The sequence below is a fragment of the Erpetoichthys calabaricus genome, chromosome 2 (genome assembly GCF_900747795.2).
Source record: "Erpetoichthys calabaricus chromosome 2, fErpCal1.3, whole genome shotgun sequence".
Classification (NCBI taxonomy): domain Eukaryota; kingdom Metazoa; phylum Chordata; class Cladistia; order Polypteriformes; family Polypteridae; genus Erpetoichthys; species Erpetoichthys calabaricus.
In genome coordinates this window covers 87,423,865-87,449,413 of record NC_041395.2, presented here as the reverse complement: position 1 = coordinate 87,449,413, position 25,549 = coordinate 87,423,865, and the positions used below count along the sequence as shown (strand labels likewise).

At 39.4% G+C, this 25,549-nt stretch overlaps 1 protein-coding gene across 3 annotated transcripts in view; it reads left to right on the top strand.

Moving 5' to 3' along the window:
• The window catches only part of trim46a (tripartite motif containing 46a), a 63,244-nt gene that overhangs the window by 29,966 nt on the left and 7,729 nt on the right, over positions 1-25,549 (top strand). For all 3 annotated transcript variants that reach the window (XM_028794045.2, XM_028794046.2, XM_028794047.2), the window contains exons 2-7: positions 6,605-6,863; positions 7,002-7,351; positions 10,643-10,789; positions 14,409-14,504; positions 16,408-16,661; positions 24,097-24,218. In XM_028794045.2, the coding sequence (XP_028649878.2) occupies positions 6,605-6,863; positions 7,002-7,351; positions 10,643-10,789; positions 14,409-14,504; positions 16,408-16,661; positions 24,097-24,218 (1,228 nt within the window). The remainder of the gene's footprint in view (positions 1-6,604; positions 6,864-7,001; positions 7,352-10,642; positions 10,790-14,408; positions 14,505-16,407; positions 16,662-24,096; positions 24,219-25,549) is intronic.

Here is a 25,549-nt window from a genome sequence, read left to right as displayed (position 1 = left end):
ATACAGCTTTTAGGAACTATATAGAATACATTTTACAATTTATAGATCAGAATTTGATTGTCAATAGTCTTGTCTGCTGTAGTAATTTACTGAATACTCTATTTAGCAAACATGTTACTTAATTATATATTATTAAAGAAGATCTGTCCTAAAAGCTGGGTTAATCCTTGGGTAATGTATTCGGGGGCTCTGAAAGCAGAAGAAAAAAACACTATAAACATATATACAGTATGTGTGTATATATATATATATATATATATATATATATATATATAAAATATAGTATGCTAGTTGTGTCTCCATTGATCCAATATCAAAATCCTGTGCCCCGGTTGTTGTTTTTATGGAGTCAGCACATTCTCCCCATGTCTTGCACATTTTTCTCCAGGTACTCTGATTTTCTCGTCTGATCCCCAAGGAATGTGTGTGTGTTAGGTTAATTGATGATTCCAGGGGCATGGCATGTTGCTTCACCATTCCAGAATCCCATTTGAGTTGGAGATTACACTGCTTTGCCAACTGGTTCTTGATTCGGTGGAAACAGTGGATGAATGTTTATATTAATCTTATAACCACTCATCATGAGTGCAGATACCTCAATAAATGCCTCTTCTTGTATTAATAAAGTATACCCATTTCAAGAGTCTGTCTCATATATCTCTTGTTGTTTTTCCAATATTCATGACTTGGCCTTGCAAATTGATTCACAGTCAATTCTACCTCAGCTGTATCTGACTGCCATTGGCTTTTGTCCACCACAAGTAAATGCACTTTTATGGGTTTTTTCATCCTTCTTTCCCATCCACTTGCTCACGAGAATTTTCCAAATCATTAGAATCCTCGTTTTGAGTAAGCAGTTTGCCCAAAATGTCCAAACCAATCCTTCCCCAATCTTTTATTGTTGTTCTGTGATTTGACCCTGTATTTGCCACTACAGTTTTTATGACATCTCTGAAGTCAATTGTAATTACTTTTACTTTAATATTTCCCTAAAATAGTTTTTTTCTGCATGCAAAACAAATATGTTAAAGTAGACCGCAATAAAGAAAGCCAAAAACAATATTCTAGATGCTGAGTCATAATACTGTAGAATCGTGAATCTACAGTAATTTCTGCAGAGCGTAAATAAGCGCTTTTCTGTAACACTTGGTATAGCTCTATCAATAATGACACCAAAGAGTCCATACACATCTGGCTTGACTCAAGAAGGGTTATGAGTTATTTAGTATTCCTCAGCATGTCCTCACAATATCAGGTACTTTGTTTTGATAATGGTGCCAGGAGTACCTAAATGGCAAGTGACTTTCCCATTGAAGAAGAGAGCAAAGAGCATTCTTGTCTCTCTCTGCCTTGTAGCTGTGCCAGTGTCAGAAACAAGAAGAGAAAGTAATGCAATACAAAAAAATACATTATTATCATTATTTATCATAATTTAGGATTTCTGTACCTCCTCACTCATTTGTGATCATTTTTACATATGCTAATTTTGTATTTCTGACTTTCACACCCTTTGAGGCCATTTGAGGGATGACTTTTTCATAAGCTATTTTTAGACAATGATACACTTTAAAACTGATTTTATGTGTTATCTGTGCCGCTTGAGAACATTCCAGGTGTCCAAATGAAGCACTTCATAGGAAAAGACAGGCTCTGCATTCAGAACTAAACCTCTTGACAACTAAAGAAACAGAACAACTCATTTTTAAATCAAGACATCATTACTATGAACACGGAGAGAAAGCTAATGAGATTTTAGCTCAACAAATCCACAAGCAGGAAGTTCGCAATGCAATTCCAGCAATTACCAACACAAACAGAGACAAAATCATTGATCACAAAAATTAATGCACACATTTAGAGACTACTATAAGTCCTTATATTCTACTGAGCTTAAAGAAGACAAGACACAACCTAATGCATTTCTGGATGCATTACAAATACCAACACTAGATACTCTCAGTGCAGAAGAATTGGATAAACCTCTGGCACTATCAAAATTACTAGATGCTATAAACTCACTTCAGAGTGGGAAAGCAGCAGGCCCTGATGGCTACCCTGAAGAATGTCATAAAAATCCTCAATTAAGCTAGCTTCCCTTTTATTAGCAACATTTACAGGAGATAAGGACAATAAAATTCTACCTCAAACTTTTCGTCAAGCTCTAATTACCATCTTTCCTAAGCAAAATAAGGACTTATTACAATGAGCATCATACACACCAATTTTACTGTTGAATAACAATGTAAAGATACTTTTTAAATTCCGAGCTAGAAGGATTGAGAAAGTGCTGCCTTCGGTAATATCACAAGACCAAACTGGATTTATTAAAGGCAGACACTTCGCTTCCAATCTTCGATGCCTGTTTAATGTGATATATTCACCAACAAAGTCAAACACCTCAGAGATATTATCGTTGGATGCAGAAAAGCATTTGATATGGTTAAATGGAACTACCTTTTTACCATATTGGAGAAATTTGGGTTTAATCTAAACATCTGTGCATCGATCAAACTACTGTATACCTGTCCAGAAGCTTCAGTTTGTATTAACAACATTAATTCAGACTACTTCACACTAGGACAGGGTACTAGACAAGGATGTCCCTTGTCACCACTGCTGTTTGCAATTGCCATTGAGCCACTGGATGTTCACTGTTGAAATGCTTATGAGATAAAGGGGATTATCAGAGAAGGACATAAACAGAAAATTTCTCTATATTCAGATGATATGGTACTGTATATATGTGATCTACAAAATACTGTGCCTGCAGTCCTAACATCACTTACAGAATTTCAAAAGATTTCTGGTCTCAGAATTAATTTGAACAATAGTGTGCTCTTTCCAGTGAATTCTCAAGCACACAAAATGAGATTGGACACCTTCCCTTTTATCATCGCAGAGGGATAAACATCACCAGTAAACATAAAGCTCTTTATCAAAAAAACTTTGCTGTCTGCATGGAAAAAATTAAGCAAGACTTGCATAGATGGTCTACCCTTCAGCTTTAGCTGGAAGAATTAACATTGTCAAGATGAATATCCTTCCTAAGCTTCTTTTTCTATTTCAAAACATTCCAATATACATCAATAAATCATTTTTTAAGAAATTAGATTCAACCATAGCCTAATTTATTTGGAATTCAAAACATCTATGTATCCAAAAGGCGACCCTGCAAAGGTCTAAGGAAGAAGGTGGCATGGCTTTATCTAACTTTCAATTTTATTAATGGGCAGCGAATATACAGTACAAGCTTTAAAAACCTGGACATTGACAAAATAGGTAAGCAGACACAATTACCCCAATAAGTACAAGTCATCGCCAATATACTAACAATCCAATAGTGCTTCACTCACTCAGAATATGGAACCAATGTAGGAAGTATTTTAAGAAAGAGAAGCTTTTATCTGTGGCTCCTCTGCACGATAACCACATTTTTCCAGCCTCTCAAACGTACGCAGTTTTAATGTCTGGTAAACTTCTGGGATTAAATCATTTAGAAATCTGTACATATACAACGTCTTCGCATCCTATGAACAATTACAGTCCAAATTTAACTTTCTAGCAACACATTTCTTTCGCTACCTTCAAATTAGAAACTTTGTTAAACAAAACTTACCCAATTTCCCTCACCTCCCACCTACATTTATACCAGAAGAAATTTTGATCAGTCTTGAGGACTCAAACAGCATTTTTGTAATATATAAAAAACATTATTTAAAGTCCCTCCCTTTCAAAGATCCCAGAGGTCAGTTGGAAAAGAATCTCTCCCTCAACATCTCAGAAAAGGAATGGAAGGTAGCAATGCACAGAATTCCCTCGAGCTCCATATACGCAAAGCATACAATTATTCAACTTAAAATGATATATCGAGCGCATCTCTCTCATTTAAAATTGTCCAAGATGTCTTCAGGGCAAGATCCAACCTGCGAATGTTGCAATCAAGTTCGAGCCTCACTAGGCCACATGTTTTGGGCGTGCACCAAATTAACATAATTTTGGACAAAAATCTTTTAATGCCTTTCAGACAGCCTTGGTGTCATAATCTCTCCTAATCCATAAACAGCTGTGTTTGGTGTACTTCCATATGGGCTTAAAGTGGAGAAGGACAAACAAATCGCAATTGCCTTTACTACACTATTGCCACGTAGACTTATCTTGCTCAACTGGAAGAATCCTAACTCACCTCTTTTAAGTCAGTGGATAACTGATGTTATATGTTATCTAAAATTGGAAAAAAAACAAATTCTTACTTAGAGGATCTGTACAAAACTTGTTCAAAACCTGGCAGGATCTGATAAAAAACATTTTAGAATAAGCATTTAAATTGAGGAAGTGGATTCTCTCCCCTCTTTTTCTAATATATCTATCTATCTATCTATCTATCTATCTATCTATCTATCTATCTATCTATACATAGTTTTACTATTAATTAAAGGGCTACTCTGCTGACCTAGCTCTCTTTCTCATGGGTAGGGGTCGATTTGTTTCAAACCAGTTTTGCTAAACTTGACTTGCATGTATAGAATGTTTTCTGATTTTAATAAAATAAAATTTAAAAAATACATTATTATCATTTTTTATCATAATTTAGGATTTCTGTACCTCCTCACTCATTTATGATCATTTTTACACATGCTAATTGTGTATTTCTGACTTTGACACCCTTTGAGGCCATTTGAGGGATGGCTTTTTCATAAGCTACTTAATTTGAGACAATGATAGACTTTTGAAAATTGATTTTGTGTGATATCTGTACCACTTGAGACACTTACAATTGGCGTTTTTTATTTATCTCATTTTCAATCTTTACTTCAACTTTAGGAGAAACTCAAAAATAAAGAAATATGAATAGTTCTTTTAGTTCACTAGCTTCATGTGAATTAGCTTTAGAGAGAAAGAGAATATGTAACACAGCAGTCCATCTATAATTCAGAATAGTTAATTCACTCCAAAACAACATTTCTGCAGGCTAGGACAGCCTTCAGTAGGATTTATTCTTGGTCTCACCATTAGTCACAGATTCGACTATTGGATCAGGCTTGACTGTCCCATGAGATATTTATCAGACACTGAAAGAGAAAAGAATAATTGTGCAATTTGTCCTCTCAAAATGAAAAAGAAAATAAAGATATACTTAACATTTTTGGAAGACTGAGTTCCAATGCAGTAGCAAGACATTCTTTTATGTCATTTTTTTATTTTGTTTTTTGTTGTTTTTCTTCTGCTGTATTTTGAACAGTTCCTAGAAAGTTCTGACTTTGTGTCATTACACAATATGTCAAAAACATTTTTACCACTAACAAAGAAATAGTACTAGAAGACATAAGGCAGGGAGACGCATTTAGTAAGCACGGGTGTTGTTGTAACTTCGGCTAAACTTTCAAACTCCATAATCCTAAAAACACAAAACAAAAACACCGCCTAAGCATGATTTCACAAGACCTTATTTCACCAGACCAGACCTATAGAAATGGACACATGTCTGTCATATCTAGCTCCTCTGCAGAAAACAAAAAAGGAGATCATCAAACCCTGAACAGCACACTGAATGAAGGATCATGGTGAGAAGCAAAGTAATAATCAGACAAAAAGTGTTCAGCTAGTCAATGCTCACCAAAAGTGTACTTGTGTAGAAAAGCTGGTGTTGACAAGGTGTCTCAGGAAATCCCCATCTTGCAGTGATGCAATGTGCCTAATAAAAAGTGACATCAATGAGGAACCAAAAGAAAGGCAGAAGAGCTAAGAGGACAAATGAATAAATAAACAAATAGGCTCAGCTATCCACTGAACTTGACACCTTGCTTAACAGGTAATTTCTTGATTTAGCCTCACAAATCAGAAGACAATAACACTTTAAAATCTTGTGCTGAGAAATTCGAACTTTGGCTCCTAGATATTCTAGCTGATAATGATAAAGCCAAAACATCATCTGCGAGTAAACTGTTCCAAATTATCGTCAGCTGACACTGAGGAGCAAATGCACAGAAATGTGTTTCTGCAGATGGTAAGGCTAAATGTATTTATAAGATCTGCTACTTGAAAAGTGACAAAGTTTGTATGATTCATTTTAAGTTTTAAAATCGTAACTTAATCACAGATGCTATCACATAAACCAGCTGGGGCCAATTAGCACATGAAGATCATGGCCATAGCCTAAACAGAATTTCATAAATAATAAGTAAAAGGGAAATACAAAAGAATTCATTGTTGTTTTCTTTAGTATCTAGATTACTAAACATTTTTGTAAATACTTGATTTAAATGGTTCACAGGAAGCTTATAAGTAAATTGTTAGTTAAGTTTATATCGTACCCTGTTATTTTAGGTGTTGTTAATATGTTTAGTGTGCCATACTGTTAAGAAAAATCCATGCTGGCATGAAGTCACATAGGTGTCTTTTAAATTAACATACTTGATAAATAATTCTGAAAAGCTGTCTCGGTCACATGGACTTTGATTGGATTGATATCTGGTGATGTAAAGTCTGTAATGATGCAGAAATGATAAAGAAAGATGGTTTCCATATGAAGACAATGGAAATTGTACTGATCTAAGAAAGAAGCCTGTTTTCGCTTACTTTTTTTTTTAAACTGTCTCTCTTGCAGTCCAACATGAAGAGTATGGAAAGAGAACTGTTGTGCCCAGTCTGCAAGGAGATTGTGAAACAACCTATTGTTCTTCCTTGCCTTCACAATGTCTGCCTTCTTTGCGCCAGTGAAGTGTTGGTGCAACATGGATATCAAGTGCCAGACCCTGTTATCTCTGAGCCTTCATCGCCTGCCACTTCCCCCAACACTCGCAGTCCAAGACAAGGGCGCAGGCCACTTCCAAGAACTGAAAGACTTGACCGAGTTGTTAGATCAGGTAATTCAATCAAATTTTTCATTCTTTACTAGTTTAGCTGCTCCCGTAGGATAAACTATGCTATGGTGTACAGTAGCAATAACATTTTTGTTAGTGTCTGTATTTCTTTATTACAACATTTGTCATTTACCCATACAGGTTATGGCACATATCCTGGTCGCAGACGCAGAGAAGGCCCACCTCCATCTGTACTGTTCCCATGCCCTTTATGTCAGCACGATATTGATTTGGGAGAACGTGGTCTGATGGACTGCTTACGCAATCTGACTTTGGAACGAATTGTAGAACGATATCGCCACACAATCAGCCTTGGGTCCCCTGCACTGATGTGTCAGTTTTGCAAGCCACCTACATCACAAGAAGCCACCAAAGGATGCATCGACTGTCGGGCTAGTTTCTGCAATGAATGCTTTAAATTGTACCATCCATGGGGAACCCCAAGGGCACAGCATGAGTATGGCGGGCCCACTGTTTCATTCAGGCCTAAGGTATGATGTATAGAACATCTGGTAATGCTATGACCACTTTGTTATAGTAGAATTTAGGTGACTTACTTTAATATTCTCAATGGCAAACCAAACAGTTTCAGGCACCATACCTGGATGTAAGGTACAAAGAAAACTTTATATCAGCATTATGCCACTATCATTTATGTCTCCAGTACCACTATACTATACTGACTATATTTCTTTTTGCTGATATGTATTTAGATTAGCAGCAATTTTAATAGTAGAATGGATATTCAATTGTACTAACAATCTTTAGGAAGGCTGAGGTGGAAAATCAAGCAGTGGTTGACTCTATACAGTATAGGATTAACCAGCTACAATCAACTTTTGACTTAAGTGTGTTGGATGCATTACAATTATGTTAACAAAAACAAATCATTCAAAAATTATTGTATGGGTTAATTCCCGGTTTCCCATTGCCGTCCAAATTCTCTTCCTTCACTTTCTGCACATTCTTAAGAATAGATAGATAGATAGATACTTTATTAATCCCAAGGGGAAATTCACATACTCCAGCAGCAGCATACTGGTAAATAAAATATTAAATTAAAGAGTGATAACAATGCAGATATACAGACAATAACTTTGAATAATGTTAACGTTTACCCCCCCCACCCCCGGGTGGAATTGAAGAGTCGCATAGTGTGGGGGAGGAACGATCTCCTCAGTCTGTCAGTGGAGCAGGACAGTGACAGCAGTCTGTCGCTGAAGCTGCTCCTCTGTATGGAGATGATACTGTTTAGTGGATGCAGTGGATTCTCCATGACTGACAGGAGCCTGCTCAGTGCCCGTCGCTCTGCCACAGATGTCAAACTGTCCAGCTCCGTGCTTACAATAGAGCCTGCCTTCCTCACCAGTTTGTCCAGGCGTGAGGCGTCCCTCTTCTTTATGCTGTCTCCCCAGCACACCACCTTATTATGTCAGTTGCCACCACTTTTTCCTCACCTTTTCCTTCATGCCTTCATTTCGTCCACCTCTCTCATGATTCGAGCAGTCATTCGCTAGCTATCATATCCCATTCAAAAGCCACAACAGTCTAGTGTTATCCTCTTCAAAATGATTAATCATCTTAACATCAATGCCTTCTCTAAACTCTGAACTCACTCCTTTGTACCTCTCAATCAAAGTCTTAAAAACCACCAGATCATTCCTATCTCCTTTGCAGCTTTGGTTTATGATCTCCTTTAGTGGGCAAACTTCACTCCTTTCACCACGGAATTCTTCACACAGATCTCACAGAGTTGTCTCTTCAGTTCCAGATAGGCTGCTTTAGATTTCAGAGTGAGGGCTTTTATGACTTTTTCCATACACATCTTCACCCAGCTACTACTGCAGTCTTCATGTCTAGGTTTGTTCATAATGTCACCTAAGTAGCAGAACACTTCTACATTCTTCAGGAAAACTCTAATGCTAATGTGTAAGTTTACAGTTATTACATTAACATCTGGCAATGCTCGCTAGTTTTAATGATCACAAAAGTAGCACTTGCTTCCTTCACAGCACTACATTTTCTATCCCTCCTGACCTTTTTATAGCAACTGTCACTGTGATATTTTCTGTATTGAGTTTCTGACTTTTTCCTTTAATAAAAGCTTTTTATTTCAGTATCCTTTCCTTTAATTCTGGTTTGCTGCCATTAGGCAGTCTCTAGTTATCACCTCCATCAATTTTTCAAAAGTAGAGGACTGGATATGCCCCGTCCTCGTCTGAAAACTTTCCCTTTCCCCAGCACTTGTCCCGACTACTGTTCATGCATCTCTCAAGAACACTGATCTTTCAATTAAGCCGAATGTTCTTAATTCTAGCTACTTACTTATCAAACTTCTCAATCAAAAGACATTTGTGGATCTTTAAATGTATTATGCAAGTTTTTTTCATTTTGCCTGATGTTTTCCTGTACCTCTTAATAAACAACATTCAGTTTATACCTTATTCTATTTTCAACATATCACATAAATAGCAAAAATTATATGCTTTTTCTGAACTAATACTATTGCTGTATTGATAAGGAAGATGAGACAGATTATGGTAGTCAGGTGGAGAACGTTGTTTCTTGGTGCAAAGAGAATTGTCTGCAAGTAAACATCAGCAAAACTAAAGAACTGGTTATTGATTGTCGCTCCATTAGAGTGCCACTATGTCCAGTTACTATTTAGGGTGTGGATGTAGAGGTGGTCCACTCTTACAAGTACTTGGGAGACCACATTAATGACAGGTTGAACTGGTCTCATAACACTGAGGAACTATATAGGAAAGGACAAAGCTCTTTTTTCTTAAGAAACTACATTCCTTTAATGTGGGTAGTCGCATCCTTCACATCTTCTATAACTCTGTGATGGCAACTTTCTACTCTGTGGTGTGCTGGGCTGATAACATCACTTTAAGACAGCCCACCAAATCAACAAGCTAAAATAAAGGATAGGCTCAATTATGGGACTATCTATCTATCTATCTATCTATCTATCTATCTATCTATCTATCTATCTATCTATCTATCTATCTATCTTATATAGTGCTTTTCATTATCTAGCTATCTTATATAGTGCCTTTCATATCTATCTATCTGGCTTATATAGTGCCTTTCATTATCTATCTATCTATCTACCTTATATAGTGCCTTTCATATCTATGTCTTATATAGTGCCTTTCATTATCTATCTATCTATCTTATATAGTGCCTTTCATATCTATCTGTCTTATATAGTACCTTTCATTATCTATCTATCTTATATAGTGCCTTTCATATCTATCTATCTGTCTTATATAGTACCTTTCATTATCTATCTATCTATCTGTTATATAGTGCCTTTCATATCTATCGTATCTATCTGTCTTATATATTGCCTTTCATTATCTATCTATCTATCTATCTATCTACCTTATATAGTGCCTTTCATATCTATCTATGTGTCTTATACAGTGCCTTTCATTATCTATCTATCTATGTTATATAATGCCTTTCATATCTATCTATCGATCGATCAATCTAGCTATGCTTTCATTTATCCAGTAATTATACAAGGTAATGACCGGAATCAAAAAGATATGTGTTGTGGCATAGACATCAGAAGGAATTACTGAGCTCCAGGAAATCAATTCAAGAATTGACATTTGCTTGTCAAAATAATTGTTGTCTTTGAAAGTATAAATAATGTGCTTTCCAGTTTAAGTTTTAGTTCAGAGCAGTCCCTGATAAATTTTACTAGAAGCACAAAAATAGTTCTATTTTCACTTGATTCATATTGTGTTTCTCTTGCATTTGCCACACAGGTACTGATGTGCCCTGAGCATGACCAGGAAAAGGTCTCATTCTACTGCAAGACGTGTCAGAAGCTCGTCTGCCCGCTTTGTAAACTGCGTCGAATTCACGCTGGGCACAAAATCTCCCCTGTTGCTAATGCATATCAAGCACTCAAGGTACTTATGGAATTAGAATGGCACTAGGCTAGTGTTAGCAATTAATGTTGCATTAATGGTTTCTAACTTTGAAAGAATGATTTATATATTTAAAACTTAATTAAACGAAATTGTGTAGGTCTCCACACTGAAAACCATTTCATTTGTTTAGCATTCATCAGTGTGTGTCTGATATTGTGATGCAGCCCTTTAGTATCTCAGTGTAATTAAAATGTGTTTTATCTGTTTATGTGTGCAGTTGAAGCACTAGAGAATGCCTGCAGTACACGGTGTCAGGTGGTAGAGGGCTGCTTTCCTTCACTTTATGCAGCAGCAGCACTGTATCTGGTCAGGAATAAGCTGCAGATAATGTACACATTCTTGGGAATTTTTGCATTTTGCATTACATGAGATAATGAGACATAGATTAGTTGCCACTTCCTATGTATAGTATTTATAGGGCTTGTAAATGTTTAGGCTTATGAGGGTTATTTTATTGTCCACTAGCCATACTATTAGCAGACGGAATGGTAGTAAATTGTCAAAACAGTAAATTCATATTGTGGTATGTTGTTTACTTTCTATAATAACATTTTTACCTTTTGAGTGCCTTATAATGATGCTGTGAAATATTGTATATCGTATAAGAGTTAATTAATTAACATATTATTATGCACATGTTTAACAGATATTTTAAGAGAGAGCCAGAGCCAAAAACCAATTTGAAGAAAGAAATATATTAATAAAAAATTATCACTGCTATACTGTCACTTGTCTTGGTTTCTCCCTTAGATTCCTGGGCTCTGCAGTATTTATTTTAACGTACTTGCAAGCAAAGGCCAGCACAGAAAGCTGACACAGTGGAAACTCTGCTTCCCAAGTAATTTTTCAGTTCTGCCTCTTGTGGCACAGGTTATGGTCAGTTTCAGGCTAAATGCAATATTTCTGAAGAGGAAAAATTTGTTGAATCCATTTCCATCCATCCATTATCCAACCTATATCCTAACTACAGGGTCACGGGGGTCTGCTGGAGCCAATCCCAGCCAACACAGGGCGCAAGGCAGGAATCAAACCCCGGGCAGGACGCCAGCCCACCGCAGTGAATCCATTTCATTTGACAGTATTTTTCACTAATTGGAAAAATCATTTTGCCTAATGATCATCAATAAGACATCATGTATAGAAAAAAACTGCAAAAGGAATAAGTAGATAATATTTCTAATATCCTTTTAACCATTGCTATTTGTGCTCATATGCCTTATGGTTAGCACTGCCGATACGTTTGATATACTTATATACTTTCTGCAAATTTTTCCCAGCCACTGAGAAGTTCCTTAAATTCCCTGATGCTACTGCATTTTGAGATGAACTTCTCATATTTTATATAAAATACTCTTTTAAATAAACCCCATGACTCCTCACCTGTTTCTAAACCTAAGGAATTCTCTCACTGCTTTAACAAGGGTGTTGTACCCTGTTAGCTATTATGGATGAAGGTGCCTGAGTTGCCTTGAATATTATAATCTTTTTAGTTACCCAATAAAAGGTGTCATTTTGCTTGACTTCTCATTCCTGTTTTAACAAGAAGAGAGTAGAAAAGGAGGTGGTCAAATGGATAAATAACAGTACAATTTAAACAACATATACAGCTGAGGAAGTAGCAAATGATAGATAGATACTTTATTAATCCCAATGGGAAATTCACATTCTTCAGCAGCAGCATACTGATACAATAAATAATATTAAATTAAAGACTCAATTCATGAGTCATGTCTGTGAAGAAGTGATGAAACTTCACATATATTCAGGGGTATAAGAGTGAAATTCTAAAATATTTGTAGATTACAGAGAGAGGGGTGTGCTAGAATAGAAAAGTGAAATATCAAATACATGTCTTGAACTTGATAACGTACTGTATACCTAGTGATTATACAACTATGCACAAAGTAGAATACCGTGAATTCAGCAAGGTGCTGGAAGCATTTATTAGAGATTTTGATTCATCTGAACCTGATAGAATAACACATTTTCTGTAGATTTAATTCCTTTTATTAGCTGACAGGAGTGGAATCAGGGCTGGTCTTCTGCTGCTATAGCTCACCCACCGCATTGTGCATTTAGGGGTTCACAAGAAAGTATATCTGCAGAGTGTCAGAGAAGGCTGGTGCAGTCCACTGTTAAAAAGGCTTGAACTACCAAGTCTGGCATTGACGATCAAAACATGGTTCCTTTGGTTACTTCTCGATGTCATGCTCCTGCTATGAGTCGCAGCCACGACTAACTGTTTGACTGACTGATTATTTATGTTAATGAGACAGTGAACTTAATAAAGTGCCCCTGCAACTTATTGAGTTCCTTAAGACAAACACTGAGACATTGATAGAAGCTGGTTAAGAATAAATTACACACTAACATAAGGAAGGCTTTCTTCAAAGAGAACCATAAATATGCAGACTTAGTTACCAAGGATTATAATAAATACCAGTAGTTTGGAGACCTTCATATCTCTCCCAGATAGTATTTTTTTAAGTTACATGTATAAGGATTTACAAGGTTTGTTGAGCGTAACAGGCTAATCTCATAAAAAAATTTGTAATGCTATTAAAAGGAACTGCCTCCCATTGTTTGATGTTATTGTAATCCTTCAAGGAGAGCTCAACTCAGTATTATTAAATATATATATATATATATATATATATATATATATATATATATATTTGGAAGAGAAGGTCTGTGATATGGTTTGCATATTTGCAGCTGGCAATCCACAAAGGGAGAAAATGAATCACGTATCATAAAGTAGTTTTTATTCCTGAGCTTTCAGCCCCTACCAGTGGCCTTCATCAGAGGACGCTTAGACTTACAAGAATCAAGAAGGCAATATATAGCAAAAGTTACGTGGGGGGGCTAAGTCAGTGTGAACGGGGGGGGGGGGTTATTGGTTGTAAAGATTTTATTTATTATGAACATGTTCTTAATAGTCCTGCGGTGGGTTGGCACCCTGCCCAGGATTGGTTCCCTGCCTTGTGCCCTGTGTTGGCTGGGATTGGCTCCAGCAGACCCCCGTGACCCTGTGTTCGGATTCAGCGGGTTGGAAAATGGATGGATGGATGTTCTTAATAAGTTTTCATATGCTGGATTTATGTCCAAATGTCTGTTGATGGTGTTCTCATTTGATAGCCAAGATTCGGCCAGCTCTCTATCGCGTTTGGTACTGGCCTTAAATCTTACTTGTACATTGTCCCAGTTAAAAACATGTTCATAAATAAAATCTTTACAACCAATAACAATACCCCCCCGTAACTTTAGCTATATATTGCCTTTGATTCTTGTAAGTCTAAGCGTTATCCTCTGATGAAGGCCCCTGGTAGGGACTGAAAGCTCAGGAATAAAAACTATTTTATGATACGTGATTCATTTTCTCCCTCTGTGGATCTCCAGCTGCAAATATGTATATTTTTACAGATGAATGATCCATCACTTACAGCTTATTGGAGGAGTGATTTTCTAAGATTTTAACACACTGCACATAATTTACACTGTATCAAGATTTAATGCTGCCGAACAAGTCCAAAATCAAGTGTAACATATTATTGTTTATTAAAAAATGTTGGATTTCTTAGCTTTCTTCTCCTTCTAGGACAAGCTGACAAAAGGAATCAGCTACATCCTTGCCAACCAAGAGACAATTCAGTTGCAGATTAAACAATTGGAGGATCTTGTCAAACAGAATGAGGTGAGAAAAAAGAATATCAGCAGGTTTTATTACTGTAATAAAGCCCTCATTCATTAGTTAATAAATGCTAACACCAGCTGTAATATTCATATTAAACTGTTACAGATTTCCTAATTATTAAATTTCTTATAAAAGTCCTTATAATCATTACTGCTAAACTAAATGAAACATCTACAGCTGCCTTAAGCTAATGACCACACTGCAAAAAATAAAATCCAAGTAAGTGAAAAAGAATTTATATCATGAAATTAAATCTTGTTTTCCTTATTTTAAGGATTATTGACTTCTCAAAAAAAAAATTGTATTTATAATTACGTAGCTTACTTTAAGAAATCTTCTCAAGTAAATGTTGCTTACCCCATTGGCAGGTTTTTTTTTTGCTAAATAAAAGCAAAACAACTGCTATTTATTATTATTTTTTTGTCTAGTTTTTGCATATGAATTTTGTTTGCAGTACATGACCGAGTCATTGTATGAACCTTAGAAACAATAATTTAGTACAGGATGAATCTGAAAGCTGTGGATACTGTAGGGGTGTTATAGCTACCACCTCACTTCAATATTGCATGGAAGGCAGGACTAGTGATTTGGGAATGGCGTGTGTAAAAACTGAGGGTTAGGAAGATTTGTTTTATTTACTGAGGAATCACAATATTCTGCCTTCCTGGAAAGGTACTGAAACAGACACTCTTGGTGAAAGATGGACCTCAATGTGAATTCCACTCAACCAGTATCAGTGCAAATTAAGCAACAGACATTCATTTGTTATTAATGACAAGGGGACAAAAAAGCTCACAGCCCTACCTTGGCAAGGTTAAAGAATAGCATATATGAAATTGTTGCCCTCCTCCAGAATAGCGTGAATCAATCTCTGCTTCTTAGGAGGGTACTATTGTCCCAAGTGAAGGAGTTCAGGTACTTGTTCAAGATTTAGGTTAGATGCACTTGTAAGACTGACCAATGGGTTGGTGCTATGGCATACATTTTGCAAACATCATACCAAAGTGTGTTAATAAAGTGAAAACTAATTTATGGTATCAGACTCATTTTCTTCTGCACTCACACTCCATGAGTGAGGAGCGCAATATACAACAATAAGGGCAAACCTCAAAATTACAACCACTGCTTCTCCAGACAGAGAAGAGCCAGTTAAGGTTGTTTGGGCATCTACTGCGGATGGCCCCAGGTACCTCCTTCACATGATGTATCAGGTATAATTCACTGGAAGAAGACCTTCAGCTGAACCAGGATATGCTAGAGAGTCCATATCACTTGGCTGTGTTTGGAGTATCTGAGAGTTTCTTAGAAGAGTATGGTGACTGCTGTTAAAAACATTATGGTATGGTCTGTCCATCTTGTTCTACAAGCCTTGAAAGCTCTACTGTTTTTTATTTTACCATATTCTGTTTATTTGTATTGTGTTTCACATTATAGCTGTACTTTATATTAACTTGTCTGCTGCTGTATACTGTGTATTGTAAATTGTAAACCTCCTGACATTTGGCAGGGGCGTATTTCTTGCATTTTCATTAATGTACTGTTTAGTTGTTCATATTTGATCATTTAGTGTAATCTATTTAGCCCTGTAAAGTGGCATATGATTATACATGATGTTGGCACTACATTAAGTAAAAACTACAGAAATGGATAGATTGCATTCAGAATTAGCTAGAACTCTCTCAATGACAAGGTGAATATTCTGAATAAATGTTTGACACTGCAGAGTTTATTCATAAGCTCAATTTTAAAAGGTCAAGTAAATCATCCCCTTGTGGTAAGATTTATAACTGATCTGAACTATTAGTCTGGTTTGTAATTCAATTATATTGCAAACAGTTCTTTTTTACTGTACATTGTTGCCATGGCTAAATTGCTAAACAACCAATACTGCATTTTCTGTCAGATGAACAGCACCACAGCAAAGGATGAGGCTGCTCGTGCTTTTCAGGAACTAAGTGCTGCTCTTGAGGAGAGGCAAGCCATGGTTTTTCAATCTCTAGAAGAATCACGACACAGAAAAACAGACACTCTTTCCAGTCAGATCACAGAGCGTCAATCACTGCTGGAGAATGCTGGCCTAGTGGCTTTCACTCAGGAGGTTCTGAAGGAGACAGATCATTCTTGTTTTGTTCAAATAGCAAAGCAAATACACAACAGGTAAGGTACATTAATGTTTAGGCCCAGTTTGTTGTAAAAAATTAGATATCTATCCATTCCTTTTCCCAGTTGCTTAACAGTTTGAAACAAATAAGCCAAAATGACAGGTGGATACAGGTACATTACAGTGTGTAAAAGTTGCCAGTCAAGTTAAATGGAAGGAAACCAATATAAATATAGTGTGTGAGTCCTAAATTCACGGCAAGTTGGCCTGGAATTGAACTTGACGTTTAGCCACAGTAAAACAGTCTTGCCTCCTACTGTTTCTTGTTATATATGCTGTATAAAGTGTATATATAAAACTTTGCATGCTAAGTTGTGCACAGTTCTTTCCATCACATAAGGATTTTATATATCATTTAGTGAGACACATTAGATCCTGCTTAACATCCTTTTTTGTTAATTCTAACCTTAAATTAGCCACTTTCAATGTAAATCCAAGTTTCTTTTTCTTTCTTCTGTGTAAGTCACTCCTGATAGGCTCCCTAAATGTATGAGATTTGCAATGCTGTTTCCAACATAATTTTTTAAACATTTCTTGATTTCGTCATGGATGAGGACATCAGAGTACAAGCATTGCCAAATATTATTTCCTTCAAGGTGTACAACTAATCAGACAAATAAAAAGAATGGAACTCCAAAGTGCATTGGTAAGAATACAGAATCAAATGGAAAATACATCCATTGCTATACATATCAGATTACATCTGACAAAAAAAGTGTACTTAAAACAGGAAAATTTTCACAAATACAAACATTATAAAGTAAATATTTGTCCATACTAAAAGAAAAGTTAGAAAAAAATTAGTGCTTTCAAAAACCAAGGTAAAAATACTATATATATATATATAAAAATGTATGAGCATAAGAAATTTGAAAGATGAGGGGAGACCATTCAGTCAGTGAAACTCGTTTGTTTAGGTAATAGGTAAGCTGACCCAATTTCTCATCCACATATTTCTTGAAGGCTGTCAAGGTTTCTTCAACTAGATGACTTGATAGTTTTTCTAGACTCCTACAACTCTTTGTGTAAAGAAGAGCATCCTGGCTTCAGTCCTAAATGCACTTCCCCTTAATTTCCACTGGGGTCCTTGAGTATGCAATTCGCTATTTAGTGTAAAGAATTCTGCTTGATTTATATTGTTAATGCCATGAAAATATCTGAAGACTTATATTAGGTCACCATGTAGTCTCCTCTGTCCCTAATCAAATCAGGTTTAATTCTGTGAGTCTGTCACAGTAGGACAAGTCCTCAAATCCTGGGACACACTTGGTTGTTCCTCTCTGCACAGCTTGGAGTCTTTCTATATTTAGGGATTTCTTTGTAAAGGTGCTCAGAATGTGAAGTGAGTTACAAAGAAATTGGCCATTGTAGCCCACAGTTCAAATTAAAGCATTGACAGATCACATAACAATTATTACAGTTCTTACTAATATTCCTGTTTGAGATGTTGACTGTTCTTCTATGGTAATCATCCATCCATTCATTGTCTCCCGCTTATCCGAGGTCAGGTCGCGGGGGCAGCAGCTTGAGCAGAGATGCCCAGACTTCCCTCTCCCCGGCCACTTCTTCTAGCTCTTCCGGGAGAATCCCAAGGCGTTCCCAGGCCAGTCGAGAGACATAGTCCCTCCAGCATGTCCTGGGTCTTCCCCGGGGCCTCCTCCCGGTTAGACGTGCCCGGAACACCTCACCAGGGAGGCGTCCAGGAGGCATCCTGATCAGATGCCCGAGCCACCTCATCTGACTCCTCTCGATGCGGAGGAGCAGTGGCTCTACTCTGAGCCCCTCCCAGATGACTGAGCTTCTCACCCTATCTTTAAGGGAAAGCCCAGACACCCTGCGGAGGAAACTCATTTCAGCCGCTTGTATTCGCGATCTCGTTCTTTCGGTCACTACCCATAGTTCATGACCATAGGTGAGGGTAGGAACATAGATCGACTGGTAAATTGAGAGCTTCGCCTTGCGGCTCAGCTCCTTTTTCACCACGACAGACCGATGCAGCGCCCGCATTACTGCGGATGCCGCACCGATCCGCCTGTCGATCTCACGGTCCATTCTTCCCTCACTCGTGAACAAGACCCCGAGATACTTGAACTCCTCCACTTGGGGCAGGATCTCGCTACCAACCCTGAGAGGGCACTCCACCCTTTTCCGGCTGAGGACCATGGTCTCGGATTTGGAGGTGCTGATTCTCATCCCAGCCGCTTCACACTCGGCTGCGAACCGATCCAGAGAGAGCTGAAGATCACGGCCTGATGAAGCAAACAGGACAACATCATCTGCAAAAAGCAGTGACCCAATTCTGAGCCCACCAAACCGGACCCCCTCAACGCCCTGGCTGCTCCTAGAAATTCTGTCCATAAAAGTTATGAACAAAATCGGTGACAAAGGGCAGGTCTGGCGGAGTCCAACTCTCACTGGAAACGGGTTCGACTTACTGCCGGCAATGCGGACCAAGCTCTGACACCGATCGTACAGGGACCGAACAGCCCTTATCAGGGGGGCCGGTACCCCATACTCTCGGAGTACCCCCCACAGGATTCCCCGAGGGACACGGTCGAATGCCTTTTCCAAGTCCACAAAACACATGTAGACTGGTTGGGCGAACTCCCATGCACCCTGCAGGACCCTGCTAAGGGTATAGAGCTGGTCCACTGTTCCGTGACCAGGACGAAAACCACACTGTTCCTCCTGAATCCGAGGCTCGACTATCCGACGGACCCTCCTCTCCAGGACCCCTGAATAGACTTTTCCAGGGAGGCTGAGGAGTGTGATCCCTCTGTAGTTGGAACACACCCTCCGGTCCCCCTTCTTAAAGAGGGGGGACCACCACCCCGGTCTGCCAATCCAGAGGCACTGTCCCTGATGTCCATGCGATGTTGCAGAGGCGTGTCAACCAAGACAGTCCCACAACATCCACAGCCTTGAGGAACTCCGGGCGTATCTCATCCACCCCCGGGGCCCTGCCACCAAGGAGTTTTTTGACCACCTCGGTGACCTCAGTCCCAGAGATGGGGGAGCCCACCTCCGAGTCCCCAGGCTCTGCTTCCTCATTGGAAGGCATGTTAGTGGGATTGAGGAGGTCTTCGAAGTACTCCCCCCACCGACCCACAACGTCCCGAGTTGAGGTCAGCAGCGCACCATCCCCACCATATACAGTGTTGACACTGCACTGCTTCCCCTTCCTGAGACGCCGGATGGTGGACCAGAATCTCCTCGAAGCCGTCTGAAAGTCGTTCTCCATGGCCTCCCCAAACTCCTCCCACGCCCGAGTTTTTGCCTCAGCAACCACCAAAGCCGCATTCCGCTTGGCCTGCCAGTACCTATCAGCTGCCTCCAGGGTCCCACAGGACAAAAGGGTCTTGTAGGACTCCTTCTTCAGCTTGACGGCATCCTTCACCGCCGGTGTCCACCAACGGGTTCGGGGATTGCCGCCACGACAGGCACTGACCACAGCTCCGGTCAGCTGCCTCAACAATAGAGGCACGGAACATGGCCCATTCGGACTCAATGTCCCCCACCTCCCTCGGGATGTGGTCAAAGTTCTGCCGGAGGTGGGAGTTGAAGCTACTTCTGACAGGGGGCTCTGCCAGATGTTTCCAGCAGACCCTCACAACACGTTTGGGCCTACCACGCCTGACCAGCATCCTCCCCCACCATCAAAGCCAACTCACCACCAGGTGGTGATCAGTTGACAGCTCCGCCCCTCTCTTCACCCGAGTGTCCAAGACATGTGGCCGCAAGTCCGACGACACGACCACAAAGTCGATCATCAAACTGAGGCCTAGGGTGTCCTGGTGCCAAGTGCACATATGAACAACCCTATGCTTGAACATGGTGTTCGTTATGGACAATCCGTAACGAGCACAGAAGTCCAATAACAAAACACCGCTCGGGTTCAAAGGCCCCTCCTTTAACCACCACCTTATCGTAGTGGAGGGGTTTGCGTGTCCCAATGATCCTAGGAGCTCTGTTGTCCGGGGCTTTATGCCCCTGGTAGGGCCACCCAAGGCAAACTGGTCCTAGGTGAGGGATGAGACAAAGAGCGGTTAAACAAACCTCCTATGATGAAAAACAATTTTGGACGGCGTTTTCCCTTGCCCAGACGCGGGTCACTGGGGCCCCACTCTGGAGCCAGGCCTGGAGGTGGGGCTCGATGGCGAGCGCCTGGTGGCCAGGCCTGCACCCATGGGGCTCGGCCGGGCACAGCCCGAAGAGGCAACGTGGGTCCCCCTTCCCATGGGCTCACCACCTATGGGAGGGGCCAATGAGGTCGGGTGCAGTGTGAGTTGGGTGGTGGCTGAAGGCGGGGACCTTGGCGGTCCGATCCTCGGCTACAGAAGCTGGCTCTTGGGATGTGGAATGTCACCTCTCTGAAGGGGAAGGAGCCTGAGCTAGTGCGCGAAGTTGAGAGGTACCGGCTAGATATAGTCGGCTCACCTCGACACACAGCTTGGACTCTGGAACCAATCTCCTTGAGAGGGGCTGGACTCTCTACCATTCTGGAGTTGCCCCCGGTGAGAGGCGCCGAGCGGGTGTGGGTATACTTATTGCCCCCCGACTTGGAGCCTGTACATTGGGGTTTACCCCGGTGGACGAGAGGGTAGCCTCCCTTCGCCTTCGGGTGGGGGGACGGGTCCTAACTGTTGTTTGTGCGTATGCACCGAACAGCAGTTCAGAGTACCCACCCTTTTTGGAGTCCCTGGAGGGTGTGCTAGAGGGCATACCTTCTGGGGACTCCCTCGTTCTGCTGGGAGACTTCAATGCTCACATGGGCAATGACAGTGAGACCTGGAATGGCGTGATTGGGAGGAATGCCCCCCCCCCCCGATCTATGGTAATCATCAGTGACAAATTTACTATGTTTGTGTGTATGTTTAAAATCTGTTAAAATTTAAATTTACATTATTTCACATTGCACCGTCCTTATTTTATACCTCTCTCCCCCATTATCTTTTCAGTGCTTTGTAAGTAAGTCTATCAAATAAGACTATTTAATTGTATCATATAATATGAGAACATAATTTTCTTCCACCATAACCCCTTCTGTGTTTCTTGCCATTTCAAATACATTTTTCTAACATACTATTCTAATATTAGTTGGATTTACTTTCTTCCTCTAACATTAGTAGGAATTACTTTCAAGAAAGCTTATCATTCATAACTATTATTATTAGGTAATATTTTCCAAAAAACCTATGACAATTTATTAAGCTGGCGGCACTGAGCGCTAGGTAGGAATTAGCCTTTAACAGGGCACCAGTTTGCTCACAATGCCCTCTTACGCACATACCCACTGAAGGCCTATTTGGAACTGCCAGTTAAACTAACGCAGATTGAGCAGGGAGAATGTGCAGACTCCAGGCAGGTGTGGCATTTGCACCTGGGTCGCTAGATTCACTGCACCATTACGCTGCCCTGTTGTTAATGTTATTATCAAGTTGCACACACATAAATGTTGAGTGTTTGCCTACAACTGTTTAGAACAGGGGTCTCCAACACGTCGCTCGCGAGGTAGCAGTAGCTCGCAATCCCTTTCCAAGTAGGTCACCAAAGGGTTAATGAATCCTACATAAGTTTGAAAACTTGATTAGTAAAATCAGGGGTGGGCAATCTTTCCAAAGAATCATATGCAATCAACACAAAATCATGATCCACAATCTGAATTGCAGTCAATCTTTTCAATGTGGCATACACTTAAGAGAATATCCGGACTCAAACTCATTAAGACCTAAGTAACACTTTATTTTAAATATCAAACAAAGTTGAATTCAATTGTTCTCTTGTTTGCTAGCTAAGCGGAGTTAAGGATTACTCCCCGAAGCTTACGAGTGAGTGAGGAAGGCCCCTTCCCTCGGCCCGCTGCATGATTCTTGGATTCGCACAAATAAATTGGTACCACAAGCGAACTATGATACATAGCGAAATGAGTGAAGTCGCAAAATCAACCGGAATGTTCAAGCAAATGATAGAAAAAAAAAAAAAAACCTGATCTAAATCCGTTAAGTAGTTCTCGCGTGAAAAGCGGACAGACATACAGAAATTGGATTTTATATATTATATATTAGTAAACCTTCAAACTAAACATGCAGTTAAAGTCTCAACAGCATTCTCAGCATTTCTGGAGCTTAGCAGAGCCAGATATCTATAATAATCTTCACCAAGCAGTTCTGAAAATGTCTGCTTTGTTTTTGTCTCCATACCTCTGTGAGTCTGCCTTTTCTGACATGTCATGAAATCAAAGTTCAGAACAAGACTGACAGATGACAGATGAACATTTAAATGGCTACACTCCACCATACACTCTCTTGTTGACTCCATGCAGTGCCAGTCACCTGACTAACTGAAAAACACATGACCCATGCAACTGGACATGGGAATACTCTTGTGAAGTGAAACAGCGACATGTAACAAAATGACAAATGAATAAGTCATATCTGTGTATTTGGAATTGCATTGTTTTGTTGCGACAGCATTCATGTTTTAATTCAATAGTGTGACTGTAGTACTAGGGTGTTGTACCGTGTCAGCCATTATGAATGTAGAGAAAAGCCAAGCAAAATGACACCTTTTATTGGCTAACTAAAATACAATATGCAAGCTTTCGAGGCAACTCAGGCCCCTTCTTCAGGCAGGATTACATCTTGCCTGAAGAAGGGGCCTGAGTTGCCTCGAAAGCTTGCATATTGTATTTTAGTTAGCCAATAAAAGGTGTCATTTTGCTTGGCTTTTCTCTACATTCAATAGTGTGAGATACACTAGAAAATGCATACATGCATACAAAATGTACTTGCAGGTGAACCAAATATTATTTGTGATGTTTTAATGCAAAATGTGAGTTGTGGACACCAACATTTTGTAAATGTTCAGGCAAAACAAGCTTATTCAGTTTGTTTGGGTTGAAATAAGCTATGAGAATAAACGTTAGAAAACATGAGTAGCTCTCGGCCATTTTCATTTTGTAAAAGTAGCTCTTAGGGGGGAAAAAAGGTTGGAGACCCCTGGTTTCGAGTATTTGAACTTGTAGAGCCAGCAGATTCAATGCTTAAAGGTGTACTGCATACCTTCTATGTAGTCTCACTGGAAAACCTCAAAATTCACATGTTAAATGACAGAGATACCTAGAGGGGTGTAACTGGGCGAACAGCTTTTTGAAGAGACTCTGAGTGGTTAATTATTAATGAATTTTTGTGCTAGTCATGAATGCTATGTTCAAACACAAGATTGCTCATACGTAGTTGTAGTATTGTTATGTCATCATTTCCAGAAATGTAACCTAATTAGACATTTGTATCATAATATAGAAACTCACTGAGCCTCTTTACATCAATCTGATCAATAAACTCTTTTTACTGCAGTTTGTTAGCCATATTTTCTCTCTCTCTTTGAATTAAATCTCCAAAAAGGGATTCATTTAACTCCTATTTTTTTCAGGATGTTAAAAGCTACAGAATCTCTTCAGAACTTCTCTCCTGCAGCAGATCCTTCCTTTAGGCACTTCCAGCTGGACATCAGTCAGGAACTAAAGCTTCTAAGCAATTTAAGCTTCATCAAGTGTGAGAGCATATTTTTCTTTTTGTGTATTTTTTTATTGTCCATTGCTTTGTTGTGTTCTCGTTTGTACAGTACAGTCAGTTTACAGTCACTCCTGCTGCCTCACTGTTCCTGGCTTGACTCCTAGCCCATGCACTGCCTATCTCTGCATGGGATTTTCCTCCAGATACCCTAGTTTTCCAGCTCTATTCCAAAGGTATACTTGAAAGGTTAATTTGCTAATATGAATTGACCCAGTGTGATTATGACTACATTTGGTTCATGACATGCACCCAAATGGATAGACACTGACTCCTGGTAACCCTAAACTGGATAAACAATTACACAAAGGACAGATGGAATGGCATTTGATTGCTGAACTGCTTTACATCAGAAGCATACAAACATATGATAGATGTGATGGTCTGTGCTCAGCACATTTAAAATTTATCTGGACAATGTAATATTAATTTATACAGTATTTCTGTCCATCGATTTTTCAAATCTACTCATTTCAGTTCAGGCTTACAAATATGTAAAGCCAATCCTAGCAGCACCATCATCACACAACAGAAAAAAATCAGGGGCTCATCCATCAGAGGAAGGTTGGTGCGCCTACCACTCGACGAACCACCTCAGGATCCCAAATTAGGACCCAAGCACAGCCGTGTAATGGAAGACACCTCAGCACCACACTAGTTGAAATGGAATGGAACAGTGTGAGGTTTCTGCAGTGACTGGAATGCCAATCCTTCCACCAATCCCGAAGTTTTCCCTGCAGGTTGTCCGTTATTTAATTTACTAAATATGAATGATAAAATCAATCCATTTTGAGTATGATTTTACCAAGATGCAAGAAATATCTTTATAAATATCTATGTGTCCACTTACTTTTTGTTGTTGTCCATGTAACATATTTCTGATGCTCACAGAGGGCATCAAATCTCTGTAGAAGAATGGTTGACATAAAGCACTGTAATGGCCTACTACAGAATCACCCACCTACTCAGATTTATTCTGCTGGGCCTTCCAGATCATTCTGAGAGCCCTTTGGTGACCATTAGTTGCCAGCATTGTGCCACATCAACTTCTGCTGTGGTATATGAGGCAGACTAACATACCATTCAAGTATCCTGACAGAACCTAATATGACCTTGTCTAGTTATTACTTTTAATGCCAAGGCCAGTGGGTAGCTGTGTAGTGGAGAATGTGTGGGCAACAGCCACGCGACCCTAATCATTTGTACACCTGGCCTTGCTAATTTCCCACCATGGCTTTCCTTCAGATTGTATCATTATGTTTGGGAACAGCTACTTTATTTTGTCAGAGTGCCAGAGTTGTATTAGTATTATG